Genomic DNA, 20,626 nt, shown 5'->3' with positions numbered 1-20,626 from the left:
TAAAATGCTTTTGGTGGTAATTCAGTATCATGCTTTTGATAGGCATCAACAGGAAGAGTCCAACTTTGGACCCTACAACCCACACATCAAAACTATTGGAGGGGGAACAGAGAGCGAGACAGTGGTCCAAAGAGCCCAGAATCATCAGAGCGTCCAAGAGCAGAAACAGGATTTCCATATTCCCCAAAATTACTCAGCCCCTGAAGTCAGGCGCGCATCATCACAGGAGAGGAGCGACCCTTACGCACCTGTCCAGTCCTTGGGAGACCAAAACAGGTACAGTTAGCGTGGGTGGGGTCTTCAAAAGGTCATGATTGTTCAAGAGATCAGAGTCTGATTTCAAATCAATGGCCGCTTCATGTCTATGATGTCTTTTGATCTCTTTTCAGATCAGTAGACCAGTCCAGCATTCATTCAGAGCCTGTAGCATCTTCCAGGCTCACCCTTGGACAGGTTCCACCCAACCACTCACATGGTCAGCCCCAGCCTCAGGCTTCACCCTCTTCTGCCTCACACCATTCTCCCCGGCACCTCAGCGACTCATCTGCTCTGCACTACCAGAACTGGGACCACAGAGAGCAGGACAAAGACAAAGAGCACCCACTGACCCGCCTGGAGCTCGCCCTTGCCGAGGTCCAGCGGTGCGGCAGCCCTGAAAGCAATGCCCCCCAAGGGCCCTCTCGCAGCCTTTCTGTTTTGGAGAAAGTCAGTCGCTTCGAACGTCAACAACGCAACGGAAAGCAGCGCAGTCACAGCACCTCGCACAACAAGGCCCATCTACGGGTAACTGCAAACAAGATTAAAATATTTCTTCTGATGATCTCAGAAGTGAAAAGGCTTCCTTATGCTTAGCTTCTTTCAATGCTTTATTCAGAATCAGATCACAGACAAAGGCCGCAGCGCTCCTTGTGGAACAGAGGACCTCAGAAACATGCTGGAGAGAAGCACCAAGGGCATCAAAGTCCAAAGGACTCCGAGCTACAGAGGAGGCAGCAGTGAGCATATGAAACCCAGGTAGAGTGATTCTGAAAATACAGATGAGTATATAACTAACTACTGGTCTAAAAAGTGTTGGTTAAATTTCTGTGTGATGTTCAGAACTCCAACAGATCCAGTTTCAGCCCTGCAGAGGAGTCGCAGCAGCTTCCATCTAGATGGATCCAAGGAGGAGGACAGCAGCAAGGACTTCCCCTGGAGACAGGAAATCCAAGAGATCATGGCCCCAATGCAGGACACATCCACAAACAGGTCAGAGTCCTTCAACAAGTCATCACAATGGCACATCCAACAGCTCAGTGCGATGATCCTGATCCAAGAAATGTCTCTCCAAACAGATCTTACAGGGACTCCTTGAAAGACGCCCAGTCTAAGGTCCTACGATCCACCTCTTTCAGACGGAGGGACCTCACCTCATCGGGCAGTGCCCAGCCTGCTCCAGCTCCTCCTTCTGTCTCCTCCTCTGGCAGCCAGCAGCCTCCACCCGTCCCTCCCAAATACCACTCACTGGAGAAAAAAGGCCCCACAACCATGCCAAAGCCACGGGGCATTGTCATCACGCCACAGTCACAACCTCTGGTCACTTCCCCTCACACACCCAAGGAGAGGCACTTGGTTACTCCCGATGTTCGAGGCTCTAGCCCACCACCCCTCCCCAGCGTCCCACCCGTTGGACAGCCTCCTTCACGGCGGATTTGTGGCCGCAAGCGTTTGACGGCAGACCAGAAGAAGCGCTCATACTCAGAACCAGAGAACATGAATGAGGTTGGGATTTCTGACCCAGAGACCATGTCCTTATTCCGGCGTGGAGGAGGTAAGATTTCCAACTTTTAAAAGCAAACTCCTTTTGTCTTCGTGTGGTAAACAAATTATTCAAATGATTCCAGTTTAATTACTTTGCTGGAAATGCTGAAATCCATTTTTTTCTTTCTCTTCCAGAAACCAGTGTGGCAGACCGTCGGAAGGTGTTTGAACCTGCTGCAGGTTCTGTTGGGAGCAGAGCTTCTCAGAATGCCATATCAAGGCCCGACCTGCGACAAGTGCAGCAAGAAGCTCTCGCTAAGTACATGGAGAGGAAGAGAGGCGTGAGGAAAGATGAGGGAGGACAGAGGAGCTTCTCGAGGCCTCGCAGTGCTTATTTTCAGCCTGAAAATGTTAACCATGCAGGTGGGTGCAAGTGCCTGGTAAAGTATCCAGGCAGAAAGGTGGAGCAGTGAGGTTTGATACATGGATAAATGAAAGGTTTAAGTGAGAGGTATAAGGCAAATCACTTTTCTTCCTTTCCTTTGTCTTCAGCCTCCTCCTGTTACTCAGACTCCCTCAGCCTCTCCTCCGCTTCCAGCCTGCTCTCCCTCCAAGACCCATGTCCAGCTTCTCCTCAGGGGGAGAAGCACCCCGACTCAACTCTTCTTCCTGACCTGCGGAGCCACCAGTCTAACTTCTTCTACCCAGGCAGGGTCACCACACCGAGGCCACCAGCTCACCCACCATCAAGGTATGCAAGAACAGGCCCCAGCTGAATCTAATTCTCTTAGTAGGATTGTTTAGGACGCTTTGGTGACTTTGGTGACTCCCAGTTTTATAAAACGTTAAATCTTCTCCTGCTTTCTTCTCTTAGCACTCCTTCTGGCTCCACTCTTGATCAGATCTACCAGGATCTTGTTCCTGAAGCAGAGCTCAGGAGACACAGCCAGTCATCCATCAGAGAGCCGAGCCTGGGCCGTGAACAGCAGGTTGCAGAGCCTCAAGTCAACCGGGGACTGTCTAAGCAGCTCAATGTTGCTCTGCAGAAGGCTGGGTCAGTTCACAAAACAGGGAAGTCAGCCTCAGCTGAGAATCTCCTGGAGCGATCCGAGGACACGCGAGCCCCCCCTCAGCACTTTCGCTCTCGTTCATCCCCCATCATGGAGAGACTAAATGAGGTAAAACTCTGCTCCGCTGCGGTGCTCACAGCGGTTATTGTTGTGAATGTAGAGGCAAGAAATCATTCTTTCAGGGAGACAAGGAAAAAGCAGCCAATCTCGTGCCAGCACACCAGCTTCTAGTTCAGATAGCCTTCTACTCATCCATTTGCCAAATCTCATATAGGAAGCTGCAGCGCCTCTACAAGCCACCTCCACCCTACCTCCTCCTCTTTAAGAGCTATCTGTCGTATCTGCTTCCTGCTCGGTTCTGTATGGGAGGTCTTCCTTTCCTTTCTTTATGCCTTCCCTGTTTATTTATATGGTGGTCCTTAATGAACTATAATGAACATATAATAAATAAAATTACAGTAATAAGTATATCTAAAAAAATTGATCATTTTAGAGATTGATTGTCATGGGAATGTAATAGGAAGGATCTTGCAGTTATATGCTAATAACATTGGGACTTTAGAAATAACAAATAACACAGCATCTCACCTTTTCTAGCTTTTTCCCATCACTCTGTCGATCATGCCGACCATCAAGCGTCAGGTTAAAAAGATCAGAAGATGCACATCAAGCGCCCTGCATGCAGCCACCAGCTGTGACATCACAATAAAACAAAGTTTTATTTTCAAACTTAAAGATTCAAAAGGCAGCAGCTGCCAACTTAACCCATTGTGAGATAGTGATTTGAAAATGTAGTGGAAGGATAATTAAACTGTAGGTAAAATGTTGAAGGTCCATATGTTAAACATTATATTAATCCAATATGTCAAAATAGAAATATAAATAATAATATTTCCCAAACAGGAGTGAAACTGTTTGTTAATTTTCGTTACATCACTATTAGGAAACAGAGAAACAAAGCAATTTTTACTTAGAATTGTTTAAGTCAATGTTTGCAGATGATACAAATAATATAGCTATAATCAGCGTCTGTCCTAGAGAGGTTTTTGTGTTCCAGCGACTCAGAGAGCGCGCTATAATCCAAATATAAAAAAAGGGTTTGGGAAAACAAGCAGCTCAGCCTTTACCAACAGAGACTTTAGCGTCATGTGACCAAGCCCGGTGCAGCAGAAGCCAATGAAACAGGAATGCATTACTTTGTAATGTAAACTGAGTATTTCTGCAGCTTACTTTTAGATTGTCACAGTGAAAGATAAGATAATTCACGCCATGATAATAAAACACTGCAGTGTTTTGGTGTCTGATAAACCTTCATGAGTCTGTCACTTCGTTCCCTTCCTCCACTTTGGCCTAAAGAGGCATTCATGGACCTGTTTGTATTTTCACTTATTTGATCACATTTGCACCAGAGTCACACAGGAAATAGCCCAAATCCTCAGGGTTTCCTGTGAGGTGCCAGTGAGCCGGGATGGTGACTGGGCGCTGTCTGATGCAGATGATAAGAAACACAAACACACACACACACACACACACGTGCTTACATGCATCTTAAAGGAATGCTGTAACGGATACATTCATCCTTTATCTCCTTCAGTAATCAGACCTGCCTGTGTCACATAAACATCATTACAGCTCAGTCCAAGTTTAGGGTTTGAGTTAAATTTACCTCTTTTTTTCCAGAAATCTTTTAATGACAGCCAAAGGCTGGATTTGAAATGTAACATCTTCTAATTACTGAAGCTAGAGGCTAAAATGCAACCTAACCCTAAATCCTGCCTTTAAGTGGTGGATGTTAAGGGGTTAAATTTAAGAACTTTATGTTCCCGGATCATTGCCGAAACATGCCAAAGGAGAGTTTACAGGTCAAAGTCGGCTTGCTGGAGAGACATCAGTGCTTATGGTCTTAATGTGTGATAAGGTCTGTGGTCAGACTTGTGATCGCTGATGGCGCTGTCTGGGTTTTTCAAACAGCTCAGAGACACAGGAACAGGAGTATTTAGTGTTTCTTGCTAGTCTTGATTTATAAAGTACAAGAGCTCAAAGAAAGGCGTTAAACATGAGAGAAACCCCTTGATTCAGATAAAGATAATTCTACTGTACACACACTGTGATTTATAAGAACAGAATGATTTCATTAAAGTAAATAAAGTGATTACACATTACACCTGGTTACTGCGACTGCAGTAATCAGTTTTGTAACTAAACCATGGCAGACTCGATGACATTTCCATGCTTTTCAGAATTCTTTATTACTACACACACGTTTGCTGTTCACAAACACACACGGCTGCAGCTTCCAGCCACCAGCCGAACACACATCACCAACAACAACACCTGACAGGACTCTTTCTGCCAGCAAGGCGTGATTGCAGATGCCACTCGGGTGCCTCCGCCTCTCCTGCAGTGGCACCGCAGACCCTGCCACAAGTTTATTATTATTATTATTATTATTATTATTATTCAGCAACCACATCAAGGCAGAACCCTTTAATTTATCATCTCCATCTGCATCTAAACCTGGATAATCATAGAAAGAAATTGCAGAAAGCATCTTCTGGAATTCCACCAGGTCACCAGGGGCCTGCTTTAAGGTTAGGTTTTACCCACATGTTAAATAGGCAAATTTATAGAAACTAGAAAATTTCATTTTTGCTTTTTTGCTTTTGCATTCTCTGTTTTCAAATATTTCCATTTGGGTGACCCTCAAAGTGGAAAAATCTGTAATATATAAAAGGTTATTTTGACATTAAGGTGCCAGTGACTCCTTGGATATCAAGAAGTAAAACTGATTTCTTGTACTTGACCTTAATGTGCCAAGTGTTTTTAGAGGTTATAAGCTTTGATTTGGCTAAACATACATACATTAATATTTATAAAACTACAAGAAATAGATTATTCCACTTTCTCTCTTTGTGTTTCAGGACTTCCTTCCAGACGATGTCCGGATGTTTGGCGTCTTCATCTCGGAACATGAACGCTGTGCTCTGGCTGCTGACAGGTACGTCGCGTTTCTATGACCACCATGTCTGGGTTTCACCTGGTGGGTTCTTCTGGTCCTTCATTACTATTTTCCTGTCATATGACCATCAAGGATCCAGAACTTTATTTTTTTAAGTGCAGCACTGTGCAAGTGATTTCTTGGTCCTCATACAGCCCAGTGTGAGCTCAAGTGGGTCAGACAATCAGTAAAACAAAAGCATAATTACCTAACTTTGCTTGTAAATGAGTAAAATTAGAGTAGAAGTAGAACAAAAGTGTGGTGCGCAGGTGTCTCTGTTGCACCTGTGCATGGATTTCATCTGTCATCATCTTCTTGTGATTAAAGATGGTTTGCTATGAGACTTGCTTGATGTTTGGGCTCAATGGGACAGATCAGATACCTGCCTGAGGGTACTGGAAGCGTGGTGGACAAGAATTCTGCTATTTGAAGTGTCTGAAAGTTTAATCAGTCTTCATCGATGCATAATCAACAAAAGTTAAGATCCTGAACGTCTCTCTGCAGAGCCTTTTCTCTGGCGATTCGTTCAGTTTATAGATAAGGTTTAAAATGTGACTAAGGACTGAGGGATCGTGGGAATTCAGGTTCATTGCTGAACGCGGTATTTTAGCTCTCTTCCATAAAAGGCTGTTGACTCTCAGACTATGCTTGCTTTAGGCTCTTTGCTATTTTAAAACCATCTTGTGCCCAGCTGTTGGCATCACGGAGACACATTTAGGAAGAGAAAGAAGGAAAGGAGGACTGGATATAAAGGATATAAGGGATTGGGGGTGATGGAGGCACAGGGGCAACAGCTAAAGGAGACACAGAGCTAAAGGAGAAGGTGAAAGGAGATATGGGTGAAAGGAGGAACAGATGACATACAAGAGTTGAAAAGGATGAATACGGAAGGTGGTGGTAAGAAGGAAAGAAGAGGAGCAACTGAGAACCAGTAAAAGTAAAAAAAAAAAAAAAAGAGGAAGGAGGGTGTAAGAAGGTTTTACAGCTTTACTTCTTCTGTTCTTTAGAAATGAAACTCCAGGCAGCTTTCTGAAAAGCTTTTAGAGAAAAAGAAGGGAGTATCTGTATGAAATGAGAGCAGGGAAGAGGAGGTATGGTATTTAAAGTTGAGAGGAGGGAAGAAAGGGTATAAAGTTACAAAATGAGGCAGAAGATTGGCCTTCTCGGAGTTCAGGAGAGGTTTAAAGGATGGAGTAAGAAAGAGAAGAAGGAGTTAAATAAGGGAGGAATGAGGAGTTTTTAAGAAGCAGGAAAAACTCCCTGGCACTGAGAGGGAAAAATAAACAGAATACCAATACCTTGTCTGCAGGGATTTATTAGTTACAGACATTTAAATATGTTTGCCCTTAAAATGTGAAGATGAAAAGTCATTCTGAGGAATTCTGAGTGTGTGTTTACACAGATCAGTCTGGTGTCTGGATATAACCAAGAACACGAGGGCAGAAATCCAGATGACTGAGCACAAACAGCTGATAAGATCAAAAGTAGTTTAGATCACAGTTAGGACACTGGATGTTAGGAACAACTAAAGGTCAATAGCACTTCATTTAAACCTGAAAACAACACATTGCATATATTTTATATTACTTTATGGATTGACAGCCAGTAACATCTCCTAGAGCAGCAGTACTAGTTTCCATCCATTTGTCTTGTGCTTATCCAGGGTCACAGTTCCAGCCAGCTAAGTGAGTTTTTTCAGGTCAACTCGAGGCGTTTTTAGGCCAGTGTGATCTATAGTCTCTCCAGCATGTTCTCAGTCTAAGCCAGGACTCTCCTACCAGTTAAAAGTGCCTGGAAAACCTCCAATTGAAGACGCCCAAGAGGCATCCTGATCACATACCCACATACATGCTTTAAGAAAACATGAAACGCACACAAGTCAACACTCTGACCAGAAACAATGTTGCAGCTATAAACCACTGCAGACCGAGAAGAATTTTCTCTAATGGTCTTCAGTCGACCTGGAACTTTAATTAAAGTCAATTACTTTATGTCTGCAAGAAGTTTTGTCAAATTAATGCAAATCCACTAATGCAAATTCCGTGAATCCAACATCAGTGAGTTTGGCATCCAGTTTTCATAATAATCTATGGTTTACTCTCTGGGGAATAGGAATGACATAAAATGATAAAATAATAATTAAATCATGAGACACCCATCCGTGCAATGCTTTTCTACCACATACCTGTGTCCGGGTCGCAGAGGCAGAAGTCAGAGTTACTTAGACCTCCCTCTCCTGACCCACCTCCTCCAGTTCAACACCAAGGCATTCCCCACCCAGGCAAGAAACCTAGTCTCTCACGTTTGCCTCGCTCTTCTTTAGGGTCCTCCATCCCATGTAGGAGGAGTCAAGAAAGCATTGTAGTGAGATGCTGAACCACATCACCAATTCCTTTTGATGTGAAGTAGAAGCATCTTTAGTTTGAATCCCTCCCAAATGACTGCGCTTCTCTTCCTATCTAACAGTGGTCCGAAACACCCTTCAGATGAAACTCATTTCTGCCTTATGTATCCGCGCTCAACGTCCGCGGGTTCCAATATATACACGAAAAGCAAATGTATTATCCTGAGGCCACTGAAGCTCCGGGCTATACCTAGAAATTCTTTCTATAATGAACAGAATCGATGATGGTCAGTTGACCTGCTAGAGCCGAACGCTAACCAGGAGCCAGTTATTGTCAGATAATAAGATATCCCATTGCTGTCCAAATTTTAAACCAACAAAATGTGCTTAGTTGTAGATATATTTTCAGTACCACTGTTTTCCTCACTTTCTTTATTCTTTTCTTCATGTCTTGCTTTAAGACCTGCAAACGTCCATGTACCAGAAGGCTTCATCTCTCCATCCCAGAACAGCATGAACACCTCCCAGCCCATAGGACCCTCTAAAGGTGAGTGAAATTAAAACAAAAAACATTAAAAAGTGTGAAATTTGCAGCCTTTTTAATTATTATTCAATTATGACACACTCCAGGATTCACTGAATTTGCCTCCTTGTTTTTAAATCCCAGGCTTCTCCCAAACACCGGTCATTCGTAAGGAACGGCAGAGGAACAGCGAGCGCCAGCGTGCCCAAAGCACCTCCACCTTGGCAGCCTCTGTTGGCCTGCCCTACCCGTTGTCACCACCCAGGACTCAGGAAAGAGGCAGCGATGAGTGGCAATCAAGCAAGAGGTTGAGCCAGGCCAATCTGGCCGGCATCACTTTCCCTGGCATCCAGCAAGTGAGCGTAGGCAGTGGTGAAGAAAGTAACGTTTCTGGTGTTGAACATGAAAAACAGAGTAGACACAGTTTGAGTGACGCCACCCTGTTACAGGACACCACAAAGCACACTTACAGAGGCAGAGCCTACAGTTTAGAGATGAGAGGCGGACTTTCTGAAGAAAATGTAAAACCAGTGACACCAACCTCACCTAAAAGGAAGGGTAGCAGAAGCAGCACATCCTCTCCTCTGCCGTTCTCCCATCCGACTGTCCACCTGTCCTCACTGCGAATCTCAGAGACCAGCCTCTTTGGCTCTGTCAGCCAACAGCAACCTCCCGAAACTTCCACAGGCACACCACTGGAGGACTATGATGAGGTCTTCCTCCAAAATCCTGCACCACCTCCTTCTCCACCTTTTTCTCCTCCAATCAGGGAGACAAACATCACTGAGGATTTCCCTCCTCCACCTCCTCCTGTGGAGCTGGAGCTGGAGACTAAGGAGGAGACAGTGGGAAGGTTTGTTTTACAATATCTGTGTGTTTTATTTGAAATGTCATTACTGTTGTTTTGATTTTTAAAAATTATTTTCTTCTGTTAATTTTCCCATTTCTCCAACTTTAGTTCCACTTCGGAGTTCTCCACCATTTCCACAAGAAAGTCTTCCCCCCAGTTTTTACCAGTCAGCTCTTCTTCTGTGGCCAGTCAACTTCCTTCAATGCAACCCTCCACCATCACTCCAACCACCACATCCGCCACCACAGAGGACAACCTAAGCCTTGAGTACGAGCCTCTGCCCAAAAGGAAGAAGACATCTGAAGAGCTGAGAGTGGAGGCTCTGGCTCAGCAGTTGGTGAGTGTCTGAAGTCAACTTGTATCTTGCTGGAGAGTCTCGGGACTTTGTGTGTGGAGGAATCATCAAATATTTTGGGGCTTAGCAGACAGAGAACAGGGGAAATCTACTTCAAGAGTTCCCATTTTTTTAATAGGGATGAGATTTCAAGTAAATATTCAATTGGACATTTACTAAGAACTGTTTGACTTTTCTTCAAAGATACCAACCTAGCCTCCCAAATGACATGGAATAGTTTTGGCAGGCTTGTGATGTGGTAGCTTTACCTGATAAAAAGTGTTTTACAAATGTAAAAAGTTGCATAACTTAATAGCATCAGTGACAACCTCAAACCTAACCCTAGGCAAGCGGAATATGACTCTGTTTTTAAATTGTTCTACAATGGCAATCACAAGACAAAGAAAATAATATTTCTAACCAACACACACACACACACAAGTCCTCTTCACTTTTCTCTAAAGGGTTAGAGCGGGGATGTCCAATTCATTTCACATTATGGCCCACGTAGAGTGCACTTTGATCTTAAGTGGGCCAGAGTAGTTTAACTCCCCTTTTTGTCAGTGTAAAGAAATTTAACTACACTTTTAATCTCTGAGATTTTTTATATAAGAAATACAAGTGCAAAAATTCAACAATACATCTCGATTTGTCTTTGTGTCTTCAGTGTAAAAAGGTGCAGCCAGTATTTATTCCAGGGTCTGGAGTTCACTGCACTGTTTATGGTCTTCAACTGCAACTCCTTTTCCCTCTTTTCCAGTGCAATGCTATGACTGATTTTGAACTACAAGAAATTGTTTAATTTTGACTACCTTTCTTTTTGTGCTTAGTTTTTATTCTTTTCTTTTTTCCAGGTGTTGCAGGACCCCTCTCTAGCGCCCCTCTTGGACACGTGGGGAGGTAAATCCACTATAGAGCTATTGGAGGAGATCTTTCCAAACAGCAAACTGATTGGGAAATCACAATGGACCCACAGAGGCAGCAGCCAAGAGGATGACAGGTACGCAAACCCTTTTATTTCTGGCTTCTAATTTGTTCTTTTGGGGAGTGAGTTTGTACAGAATCAGGGTTGAGGGCGGTCGCGCCCTAAAGCAAAGCCTGCTTTATCATCTATTTGACTCTAAATTGGACCCAAGTGTACAAAAAGAAAACCAAACTCTATTAAATTAGACTTGAAACTACCTATCAAGGCCATAAACCCATCAGGAAAGTGTTTACTGAGGTCATAGATCAAAGGAGAAGGAGGCTCAATTTCTAAGAGATGTCTATATAATCTGACAGGCAGAGTAGCTGCCCCTGCTGGTCATCTAAAAGAATGCAGGTTTAAGGCACTTTCCAGACACAAAAGCTGCCTCCCTCTTTTATACAAAGGTCACACTTCTCAGCTAACATGACTCAAGACTCGTTCTTGAGGTCATTCAACTGCGTTTTATCATAAACCAACAATGGATTTCTTATTTCTGAATATTATTTATTTATTTTATTTACTCAGGCTTTCTACTTCAGGATCTGTGCACATCTGCATAATGACAGCACACTCTAAGTGCTTTGAGGTTTTATAATGTCTTTAATAACCATGTCTTTGATTGGTCACATGCTGTCAAATCATCTATTCACGTGAATGGGCTCCTAGCTAGATTAAGAAAGACTGGGTTGGCATATAAAGTTGATAACCAACTTCATGTGACCACTAATATTGGTGTATGTTGAGCCAGTTACGAAAATGGGTATGTAGAACTTGCTTCATAGTACAGCGCGCTGGTGTAACCTTTCTAGTTTGTTTATTGTGTCGGCAGATGAACATGTCAGATTCACTCAGAATCATTCCCACTCTGATTCCTCTGATACATCCACTTACACAGAACAAACAAAGGCTTACAATCAAAGATAGTTGGTTCCAAACAGTTGGATAATTACAAGACTGGAGTGCACTAAACAGTCTGGTGATGCTGTTTAAAGTGCTTTATGTAAAAAACTAAAGGCCTCCACAATGACTCTGTTTATTTAGCCTCAAGAGCAAAACTGCACAGACTGACTTTTATGGGACTGAAGCACGACACAAACATTTTTGGGGGTAATGGACTTCCTGTAAACCAGCATTTATCACCCTTGCTGTGTATGCTGACAGCCTCCTTCCTCTTATCTGCTGCTGTCAAAGCAAAGGAGGAACATTGGGAGCCTCAGCTGTCCCTGCAAGTCGCAGCCTGTGAAGTCAGTGACATCTTGAGTGTGTTTTGGTTCGCTGGCGAACGTGTTGTTCACAGAAAGAATGAGAAGACAAACAGCCATCATTGTAGAGGTTGTGCTTTTGACCCTCTTTGATTTTCTCTGCTGCCACACTCCTTGTGAAGTAGTCTTAGGGGTCATGAGTGAACCCGGCATCGAATTTATTTTGATTTCTCGAGGTCTTTAACCCTGCTCAAGTGGATGAGGTAACCTGCGGGTTCAAAATCAGCTTCCTTTGCTGACTGAGTGTCAAAGTCAGACAGGTGAGACCAGACAAACCTGATCAACAGCAGCACAGTTTGGACAGCGTTGTCAACCTCCATGAGAATTTCTTAAACATTATTACCTGAATGGGATGGTATGTATAGGGGCTAAAACTATATATTTTTAAAAAGGACAGTGAGTTAAGTGCAAGGTTTAAAAGGGATTTCACAACTAAGAAAACCAAGCAGCTGTTTTTCTACTTTTAGTGGACTTGAAAGGACGCCCAAAAAAAAACTCAAAATGAGTTGTATAGTGGTGTGCTATGACTTACAAATCGATAGTGACCCACTTACCCCCAACCACTGGGGCAGATGGCTGCCCCTCCATAGCCTGATTTCATCAGAGGCAAAGGAACTTCTTCATTCCTAACATCTGGAATCTGGCATTTCCATATTGGTGCAGTTTTACCAAACTGAGGGACCGCATGTGCCTTTTAATGTTATTTAATAACCAGGATGGTCATACAGGTAGAAAAATGAAGCTAATGCACGTGACTTTTTAAACTCTGTGAAACAAAGAGTGTGTTCATCGCTATTTACATTTAGAAAGTTCAGAAATCTGCAATATGAAAATACACTTTGACACAGTGCAAAAAATGTACTCAGTCTTATTCCTGCAGCAACACTGACACCTAGTGGTACTGTGTCGCTGGCATAACAGACTGTATCTGGTCAGTAAAATAGCTTTTTCTTTAATGTGAGCCTCCACTTCATCAGCCTGGTTTTTAAATCGACCTTGAAAAAGTGTTTCTGTTCTTTCAAATGCTTTAAAATGGATAAAATACAGGGCTGTCACATCAAAAATATCTGTTTTTAAATAGTATTGTCTTCTTTGTAGGACCCAGGCTGGCATCTGCGATCCTGCTCAGAGCACGGCGGCAGATCAAAAGAAGGAGACCAATCTGGATGAAGAAGAGAAGGGTCTCAACACCAGGAAGGTAAAATAAAAAATAAAAATAATAATTTCTCGTTAAAATGTGAATAATTAACAGTGTTAAGATATAATGTAGGTGCACAAATCAGTAAATCTGTAAATGAGTCTTATTTTTAAATATTTGCCTAAAATCCCAGCAGCAGAAGGTAAAACTGCCCACTGTTTTCACATTTCTCCTGCTGTCCACCAGGTGGAGCTGTGTGAAGCTCTTAGGAGCAGCGTGGTGGCTCTGAAGCGGGAGAAAGAGGCGCTGTGTGAGGAGCAGAAGCATCACAAGGTGCTGGGGGATAGCATCGACACAATGGTGCAGGACCACCTCAAAACCAACGAGAAGGACAAGTACAGCGTGTTCATCGGTATGACATCAGAGTGACCCTGTGACAAAAAACAGAAATATGTCATTTTCATTACACATCCACAACAGATAGGCTTTAAGGGACCCCAAGTTTCAGACGTAAGTATTTCTATCTTTAGTGGGAAGAGGCTTAATGACCTTGGATAATAAATAAACAAATATAAAAATAAAAAATATAATAGGACCTAAAATCGAGCCTTGTGGAACACCGCAGGTAATATGAGCTGCAGACAAGGAAATAGGTTCTTTCTAAAAGGTAAGAAAAATGTCTTTGATCTGTTTGTTGTTTGCAGGTGATCTGGAGAAGATCGTGAACTTGCTGCTGTCTCTGTGCAGCCGGCTGTCGAGGATTGACAGATCTCTGCTCGCTCTGCAGAGAGACGGGCTGTCGCCAGAAGAAGCAGCTGAAGAGAGGGTGAGACATGCAGAGTCCACCTGCCTGCATCACACCTGCAGTTCTGTGATTCAGGCAGTAAAACAAATGGGACAGTAACTAAATTAAGTTCGTTTTAGGTTTAGTTTTGCCCTTCATACGATGACAGTTTTCCTCCATACACCTTTAATGTCTTTGGCACATTGACACTTCAGAGTCTTTATACTAAGTGCCTGATATCCAGATCAAGGTTCTTGGGGGTCAAAGCATCTGAGACTGAGTTATGTGATTTATTAGAAGTATGTGTAGGCATGTGTGAAAAGAATAATAGAGAATTAGATTTGGGGAAATACATATGGATAAATTCCAGAAGAGGTGAAGTGACTAAAATAAAACAGAAAATTAAGTAAGCAAATGGGAAAAGTAACACAAAGCTAAACTGAAACAAGATTGTAAATTTTATGAATTAATTTCTATATTTATTTACATTTTTGACTATTTTAAATACATATAAATATTTGTAAGAATCCTGATATTGTCAGTTTTGGTCCTATACCAAAACTGACAATAAGGGACTTAAAGTATAAATCTGAACACATTTTGCACCACACTATCTGCCTCCCTGCTGTTTTCCTTATTATTTGTTTCCCTTTACCTGCATGCTTTCAAATTCAATAGAGTCAAAGGAAGACGGTCCAAATTATAAAAAAAAAAGTTTCTTCATTTTTTTGGAAGGTCTGTGAATAATTGTGTTTAATAACCCTGATCTCAATAGTGTGCAGTTCTGCTGTATGACTTAAGCCGTGTCTGTATTATCTCAGATATTAAAAATAGTCCCAACAAAGATTTCAGTCCCAAATATTTTGATATATGAGAGTTTATTTCAACCCCTTTCTCTGAACAAAGGAGCACACAGGAAAAAAATGAGCTTGAATCAGTGAAGACAATCGATGTTTGACTCTGTTAATGTTTGATGTATCTTTATCTGCTCGACATAATAGGTCTAAACTTTTGAGTCAACTCACAGATGAAATATTAACTTTTACCTCGTGGTTATCTGCTGCCCTGGCCTCAAACTCAGACCAATTCTGGTAAATGTGTTATAAAAGCAGTCAGTTGTGTTCAGTGGTTGTTGTTTTTTTAAGAAGATCAAACAGTTGATTTTATACAGCTTATCGGTTGTTTCTGAATACTTTAATGAGCTTTTTTTTTTTTTTGCAGTCACACGTTTAACAACACTTTGTAAAAGAAAGAAGTTTTCCCATCTGTAGCCACAAGGGGGAGCTGAAGTACTATCCACTTGTTTACCCAGTGCCACTGTTATAAAGTGCATGGTAGTGATTTAAAGAATTAAGTCACAATGTTTTATTGCATGAAGTTCATTTCCCCAGGTAACATAAACACAGCAGTTATTAGAGACAATTTATTTGTATAACAACAGTCCTCTCAAATCATTTGGTAAAGATAAGGTAAAGACTGCAACACTGGAAAGAAAAACCCAATAATCAGGAGATCCACTGTGAGCTAGCACTTGGGGACTGTTGGGAGAAAGAACTCCCTTCCTTGTGGAGAGGCAACAAATAAACAGGAAAAAATGCAAGCTGCAGGAGAAAGAGGACGAGCATTATTGGCATGTGATTTTGAAATATATAAACAAAGAAGATATATAGATGTATGTGTTTGATATATGTGTTTGTTTTCCTCTTCCTCAGGACTCCCTTAATCACAAGCGCTCTCTCCTCCTTCGCCAAACCGAAGACGCTCGAGAGCTGAAGGAGAACCTGGACCGGCGGCAGCGCGTGGTCCACACCATCCTGTCCAGTTACCTCAGCGAACCCCAACTCCAAGACTACCGGCGCTTCGTCAGCACCAAGCCCTCCCTTCTGATCCGACAGCGACACCTGGACGACCTCATACGACGGGGAGAGGAGCAGCTGACGCGATTGGCCGAGAGCCTGGCAGAGGCCAACGGCTGGCCCGCAGCAAGCTCCGTGCCCTGCTCTTCTTTGTTTCCACCACTGCTTCCACCCGCTGCAATTATAAGCCCTAGCCACGTGGTCAGATCTACCACTGTGACATCACTGTGACATCATGAACATGAAGGACAGGTAGCACCATAAAAAGTGAAGGAGCTTTACACGAAGGATGGCCCAAAACAGGCTCCGCCCATTTAGAATTAACTATGCAGACTTCACACATGAAGAAAAGCCTTTAATGTGCCTCTTTCTGTTCACGCCTGACTGCACATTAGGCCTCTGTTCACCTGAACGCCAGCAACTAGACAATATTTCCAACCACACTCTGCTCTGATGAGTGATTTTAAGGTCAGAGGATTACCAGGAAAGTTTATCATCAAATCTTTCAAAGGACAATTCCAGCAAGGTGGATGATTTTCTCCATTTTTTAAACACTTAGACCTCCTCTGCTTTTGGGGATGGGGGGTGGGGGGGTTCTTGTTATATATATCCTGCTTCAGTGATGGATTAAACATGGCCAAAGTTTCACTTTCACATAGGTTTTTCTACTCTGGGATCTGTATGGTGTCATAAAGACGGGATACCCAGTGTTTCCCACACATATCCTTCTTACCCATTTCTCAGTTTGTACTTCCTCACCTCTTCTTCTTGCATTTTAGTTCCTTCCACCAGAGAACAGAAAAGAGAAAGTGAGGAAGAGATACAAAGAAAGGGGAAGAACAAAATGAGGCACTGCTGCTTTAAAGCGTTCTCTGTTACACATGAAATGTGGCATATAGTTCCTACTGATGTATTTTACACAGCAAGCCTTCATTAGCTTATCAAAAATCCACAAAAAAGGAGTGCTGGAAGTGCAAGTAATGAGAGGAAGATGAAGAGACAAACAGGACTATTTATACACACTCAAATGTACATATATAGTCCTGAGGCACAGGTGGGAACAGTCACACGAAGGTGAAAGTGCAGGGCAGGCAATCTCAAAAGTGGAAGGAAAACCACAACGAGACACACAAAGACACACAAAAGACAGACGTAGCTTCCAGGTTTAAAAAGTAATGTCAACACACAAGTGCCTTAAAACTGCTGAGACCTGTGTAAATATTTTCCTGATGAGTTTATGGGCTCAGTCAAATCAAAGCTTCAAAACATGTGACACCACGGTGGCTACAGAAAACAGATCATAGCCAATTACATAAAGAACACTGAAGCAGAAACGCATAGAAAGGACAGGAAAATAACATGCTGGAGACTATTTATGAATGAATGCTTCAGTGTGGAGCTTTCAGGCATAAAACACCTCCAGAGGGGAAACACTTGTGTATCCTCACTCTGCTCTGACCTCCAGATGTTTTTTAGAAACTGGGACACTCTTCAAGATGGTTCTGTTAGACTGATTTCCAGGGCAGGGCAGGAGGAGAATGCACAAAATAGAGCAATGAAAAACCCTGTAGACTATGTGTACTCAGGTTAGGGTTAGTATAGTAACTATACCATCCATGGTATAGTTACTAGTGGACAATCTCCTTGCTTTTCTATTCTGATTTTATTCAGCTGCTTCTCTGTAAAGGGTGTTATCCTTTGTTTAGATCAGGGGTGTCAAACTCAAATACAAAGTGGGCCAAAATTCAAAACTGGAACAAAGTCGCAGGCTAACATTAATATTTATTGGAAAAAAAAATCTTCCTCCAGATATAAGAATGAATCTTTTCTTATGGACTCAAACAGGTTTTGCTGAAAAACTGAATATGGAACAAGCAAAGCTTAATACTAAACAATATATATATTAGCTGTATAATACCAGTAGGCCAGCTCTAATAGTAATTTGGTATGGCTTCGCGGGCCAAATTTGGCCCGCAGCCTAATTACATTTGGCCCGCGAAGCCATACCAAATTACTATTAGAGCCAGAGTTTGACACCTATGGTTTAGATGGACTTAAACTCCACCACCTGCAGTTGTTGTAAGAGAAAGAGCTAAATCCACTTGTTACAGGCAGAGTTGTCCCAGTATAAGACAAATAAAGATTATTTATTTATAAATAAATAAATAAACTGTGAACCTATTCACAGTTTATTTAAGATAAACTGTGAATTATGCAAAGCTACTCTAGTAGAGCCCAAGAATAAATCATATGGAGGTGAATTAAATATTACTACACTGGAATTGTCCTTTAACTGACTGGTGATACTTTCAGGAGCCTCAAACATTCAGACCTTCCTCCATGAGGTCTTTCTATCTGATAGCTGGTGCACATGAGCAGTTATCTCCCAAAGAGAAAGCACCACCATCTTTAAAAGATCATCATCTTCTCCATCTTTCCACAGAGTCTGCCTCACCTTAACCTTAATGAACACCAAAATCAGAGGGACTACGATCTTGTTTCACTGGACAGAAAGCAAAAAAATCCTGAAGATGAGCTGTAATCGTCACTGTCATGTTAAACTGTAACACAACTACTGCCACTGCTGTCTGCACATCTGCAGCTTGTAGCACTTTGTAGCAGTCCCACTGCTGTTTGCAGCAGAAATCACACTGACCCTTAAACACTGTCGAGTGCCTCTCATCAAGTCTGACGCTTCACGAGGAAAAGTTCAAATTCCAAAGACTTTCACAGGCTGAGATTTCTTCCAGATTTCATCTTGGTTCAATGTTGGACTTTGGAGGGGGTTTTTATGTCAGAAATGTTGCCAGCTACAGTAGTCATCTTAAAATCCACTGATTTCCAACAGATATCAACTTAAAAAAGAATAATCTCAAAAATAACCCAAAGATATTTAACTTTGTGACGCTGAGAAGAAGCAAACCTTTACAGTTGAGAGGTTGTAATGTTCTAACTTTCGGATCATTTATAGAAACGTTTTAAATTTTTAAACCTTTAAATTAACAATATGTTTCCCACTATGTAACATGACATTTTATTTTAATTATCCTTCTTTTAGAAACTTCTCCAAACGACTTTCAGTTTCATAGAAAACTGAGAAACATATTTTTAAACTCCTTTCAGTCCAGCTCTCTCAGAGAAAAGAAAGACCCCACTGTAAAACCTTTAGATGCCAGATTTATCACTTTATTTTTAAGCTGTGCATCAGTTTCTTCTCTTATCCATCCATTCATTCATTTTCTGCCACTTATCTGAGTGCAGGCTGTGGGAGTAGCAGTCTGAGCTCTCCTCTCCCTGGCCCCCTCCTCCAGCTCTTCTATTAGCCAAGACATCTAATCTCTCCAGTGCATCCCGGGTCTGAACCAGGCCTCCTCGCAGCTGGACATAACATAAAACACCTCATTTAGGAGGCATCGTAGTATGTCATTTAACCTCCGCTCTTTCTCCCTCTTTGCCTGATACCATTGAAGTCCCTGATTCTAGCAGAGGATGAAGAAAGAAACGCCACGAAAATACCCGTAGCCTTACTCTGTGTCGAATCCAACATCCCTGTGCTGATGTTTCGACACAAATTCAACTGGTGGCTGTTTTTTTTTTAAAATTGTTAATCTAAACATTTCAGGATGTAGGACCTGAACTTTTTTGGCCTTTGAAGCCAGGCGTCCCAGGAAAATTTTGAAATATGAGTTTGGTTACTCACTAAGATTATTTCTCAAGCTGTGTTTACACACGTACCTGAACAGAGATGCTCAGATTTAAAACATTATGGTGATAAAACTGACTTAAAATTGGTGGTGTGTCCTTTTAATTCTGTTTCAGTTGACCCCACTGACTTCTTACTTAAATAAATTTAGGTAATTTTTTTTTTTTTTAAACACAGAAAATGTGTTGTCAGATGAGTAAAGTACAAAAGAAAACAAGTGCAAAATGGTGACCTTTTTATTTTTAATCCTTACATTTTTTCTTTGTTTGATACATTTTTGTCATATCTGGGCTTCCATAGATCCTCCAACTCATTGCAGGATCAGGTTTATAAACTTTTCTCACCTTGCTGTATAACAGGCACCATTTGGCTTCCCTTCATACAGACTCCGAATGGTTTCATTTCTGCAGTATATGATATTTATTTGCTTCTGATCAGTGGAGGGGTTTTGTCTTTTATTCCACGCCTACGTGTTTAGTTTTGAGAGCACCTTTTAAATATTCTCCAAGCAGTACAACACACACACACACTGCCGTATGCCCTCCTCTATAACCCCAGTTGTACTGTTGATTACTGTTTATTTTCAGAGGCACTAAAGAATATCTCGAAAATATTCTGGTTTATTGTTGAATGAAATTCAATGTTTGTTTTCTGAAAGACTTAAGAACAATAAATAAAAAGTAACAGCTTTTTTTTTTTTTTTGCTAAATAAATGTTTTTTGTAAATACTATCAGACTCTTTCTTCTCATCCTGTTGACCTGCACACACGCACACACATATAGATGAATATCATCACTGCAGTGGAAATAAAGTTAGAAAGAATCAGGATATTTAAATGATGTAAAACAGCAGCAGGCGAGCTCTCGGACCTTTTACAGAAACCTGCTGAAGTTTTATTGCGCTTCCCTGTCTGCAGTGCTATAAACACATGATTATTATCACGGCTTTACTGCACATTTGGTTCCTGAAATAGGAGCTCGCATCTTCACTTCATTTAGATCCGCAACACACATCCGGGTTACCTGCGAGGATGCAGCAGGTGAGAGTGCGGTTAAA

At 42.0% G+C, this 20,626-nt stretch overlaps 1 protein-coding gene across 5 annotated transcripts in view; it reads left to right on the top strand.

Moving 5' to 3' along the window:
• Nucleotides 1–18,026, top strand: part of shroom3 (shroom family member 3) — a 65,950-nt gene extending 47,924 nt beyond the window's left edge. For 4 of the 5 annotated variants that reach the window (XM_085168472.1, XM_085168475.1, XM_085168473.1 and 1 more), the window contains 17 exons: nucleotides 43–276; nucleotides 390–783; nucleotides 875–1,014; nucleotides 1,099–1,248; nucleotides 1,335–1,810; nucleotides 1,936–2,163; nucleotides 2,293–2,491; nucleotides 2,615–2,918; nucleotides 5,732–5,808; nucleotides 8,614–8,699; nucleotides 8,820–9,528; nucleotides 9,634–9,862; nucleotides 10,714–10,859; nucleotides 13,187–13,286; nucleotides 13,473–13,638; nucleotides 13,931–14,052; nucleotides 15,723–18,025. In XM_085168472.1, the coding sequence (XP_085024598.1) occupies nucleotides 43–276; nucleotides 390–783; nucleotides 875–1,014; nucleotides 1,099–1,248; nucleotides 1,335–1,810; nucleotides 1,936–2,163; nucleotides 2,293–2,491; nucleotides 2,615–2,918; nucleotides 5,732–5,808; nucleotides 8,614–8,699; nucleotides 8,820–9,528; nucleotides 9,634–9,862; nucleotides 10,714–10,859; nucleotides 13,187–13,286; nucleotides 13,473–13,638; nucleotides 13,931–14,052; nucleotides 15,723–16,097 (4,135 nt within the window). In that variant the 3' untranslated portion in view covers nucleotides 16,098–18,025. Of the gene's footprint in view, nucleotides 1–42; nucleotides 277–389; nucleotides 784–874; nucleotides 1,015–1,098; nucleotides 1,249–1,334; nucleotides 1,811–1,935; nucleotides 2,164–2,292; nucleotides 2,492–2,614; nucleotides 2,919–5,731; nucleotides 5,809–8,613; nucleotides 8,700–8,819; nucleotides 9,529–9,633; nucleotides 9,863–10,713; nucleotides 10,860–13,186; nucleotides 13,287–13,472; nucleotides 13,639–13,930; nucleotides 14,053–15,722 lie in introns of all 5 variants that reach the window. The other variant, XM_085168470.1, reaches the window with a different exon arrangement.
• Nucleotides 18,027–20,626: the final 2,600 nt, after the last annotated feature.

This window comes from Neolamprologus multifasciatus, chromosome 7, assembly GCF_963576455.1.
Source record: "Neolamprologus multifasciatus chromosome 7, fNeoMul1.2, whole genome shotgun sequence".
Classification (NCBI taxonomy): Eukaryota; Metazoa; Chordata; class Actinopteri; order Cichliformes; family Cichlidae; genus Neolamprologus; species Neolamprologus multifasciatus.
Note: the sequence above shows the minus strand (reverse complement) of the source record. Positions and strands in the feature narration are given on the sequence as shown.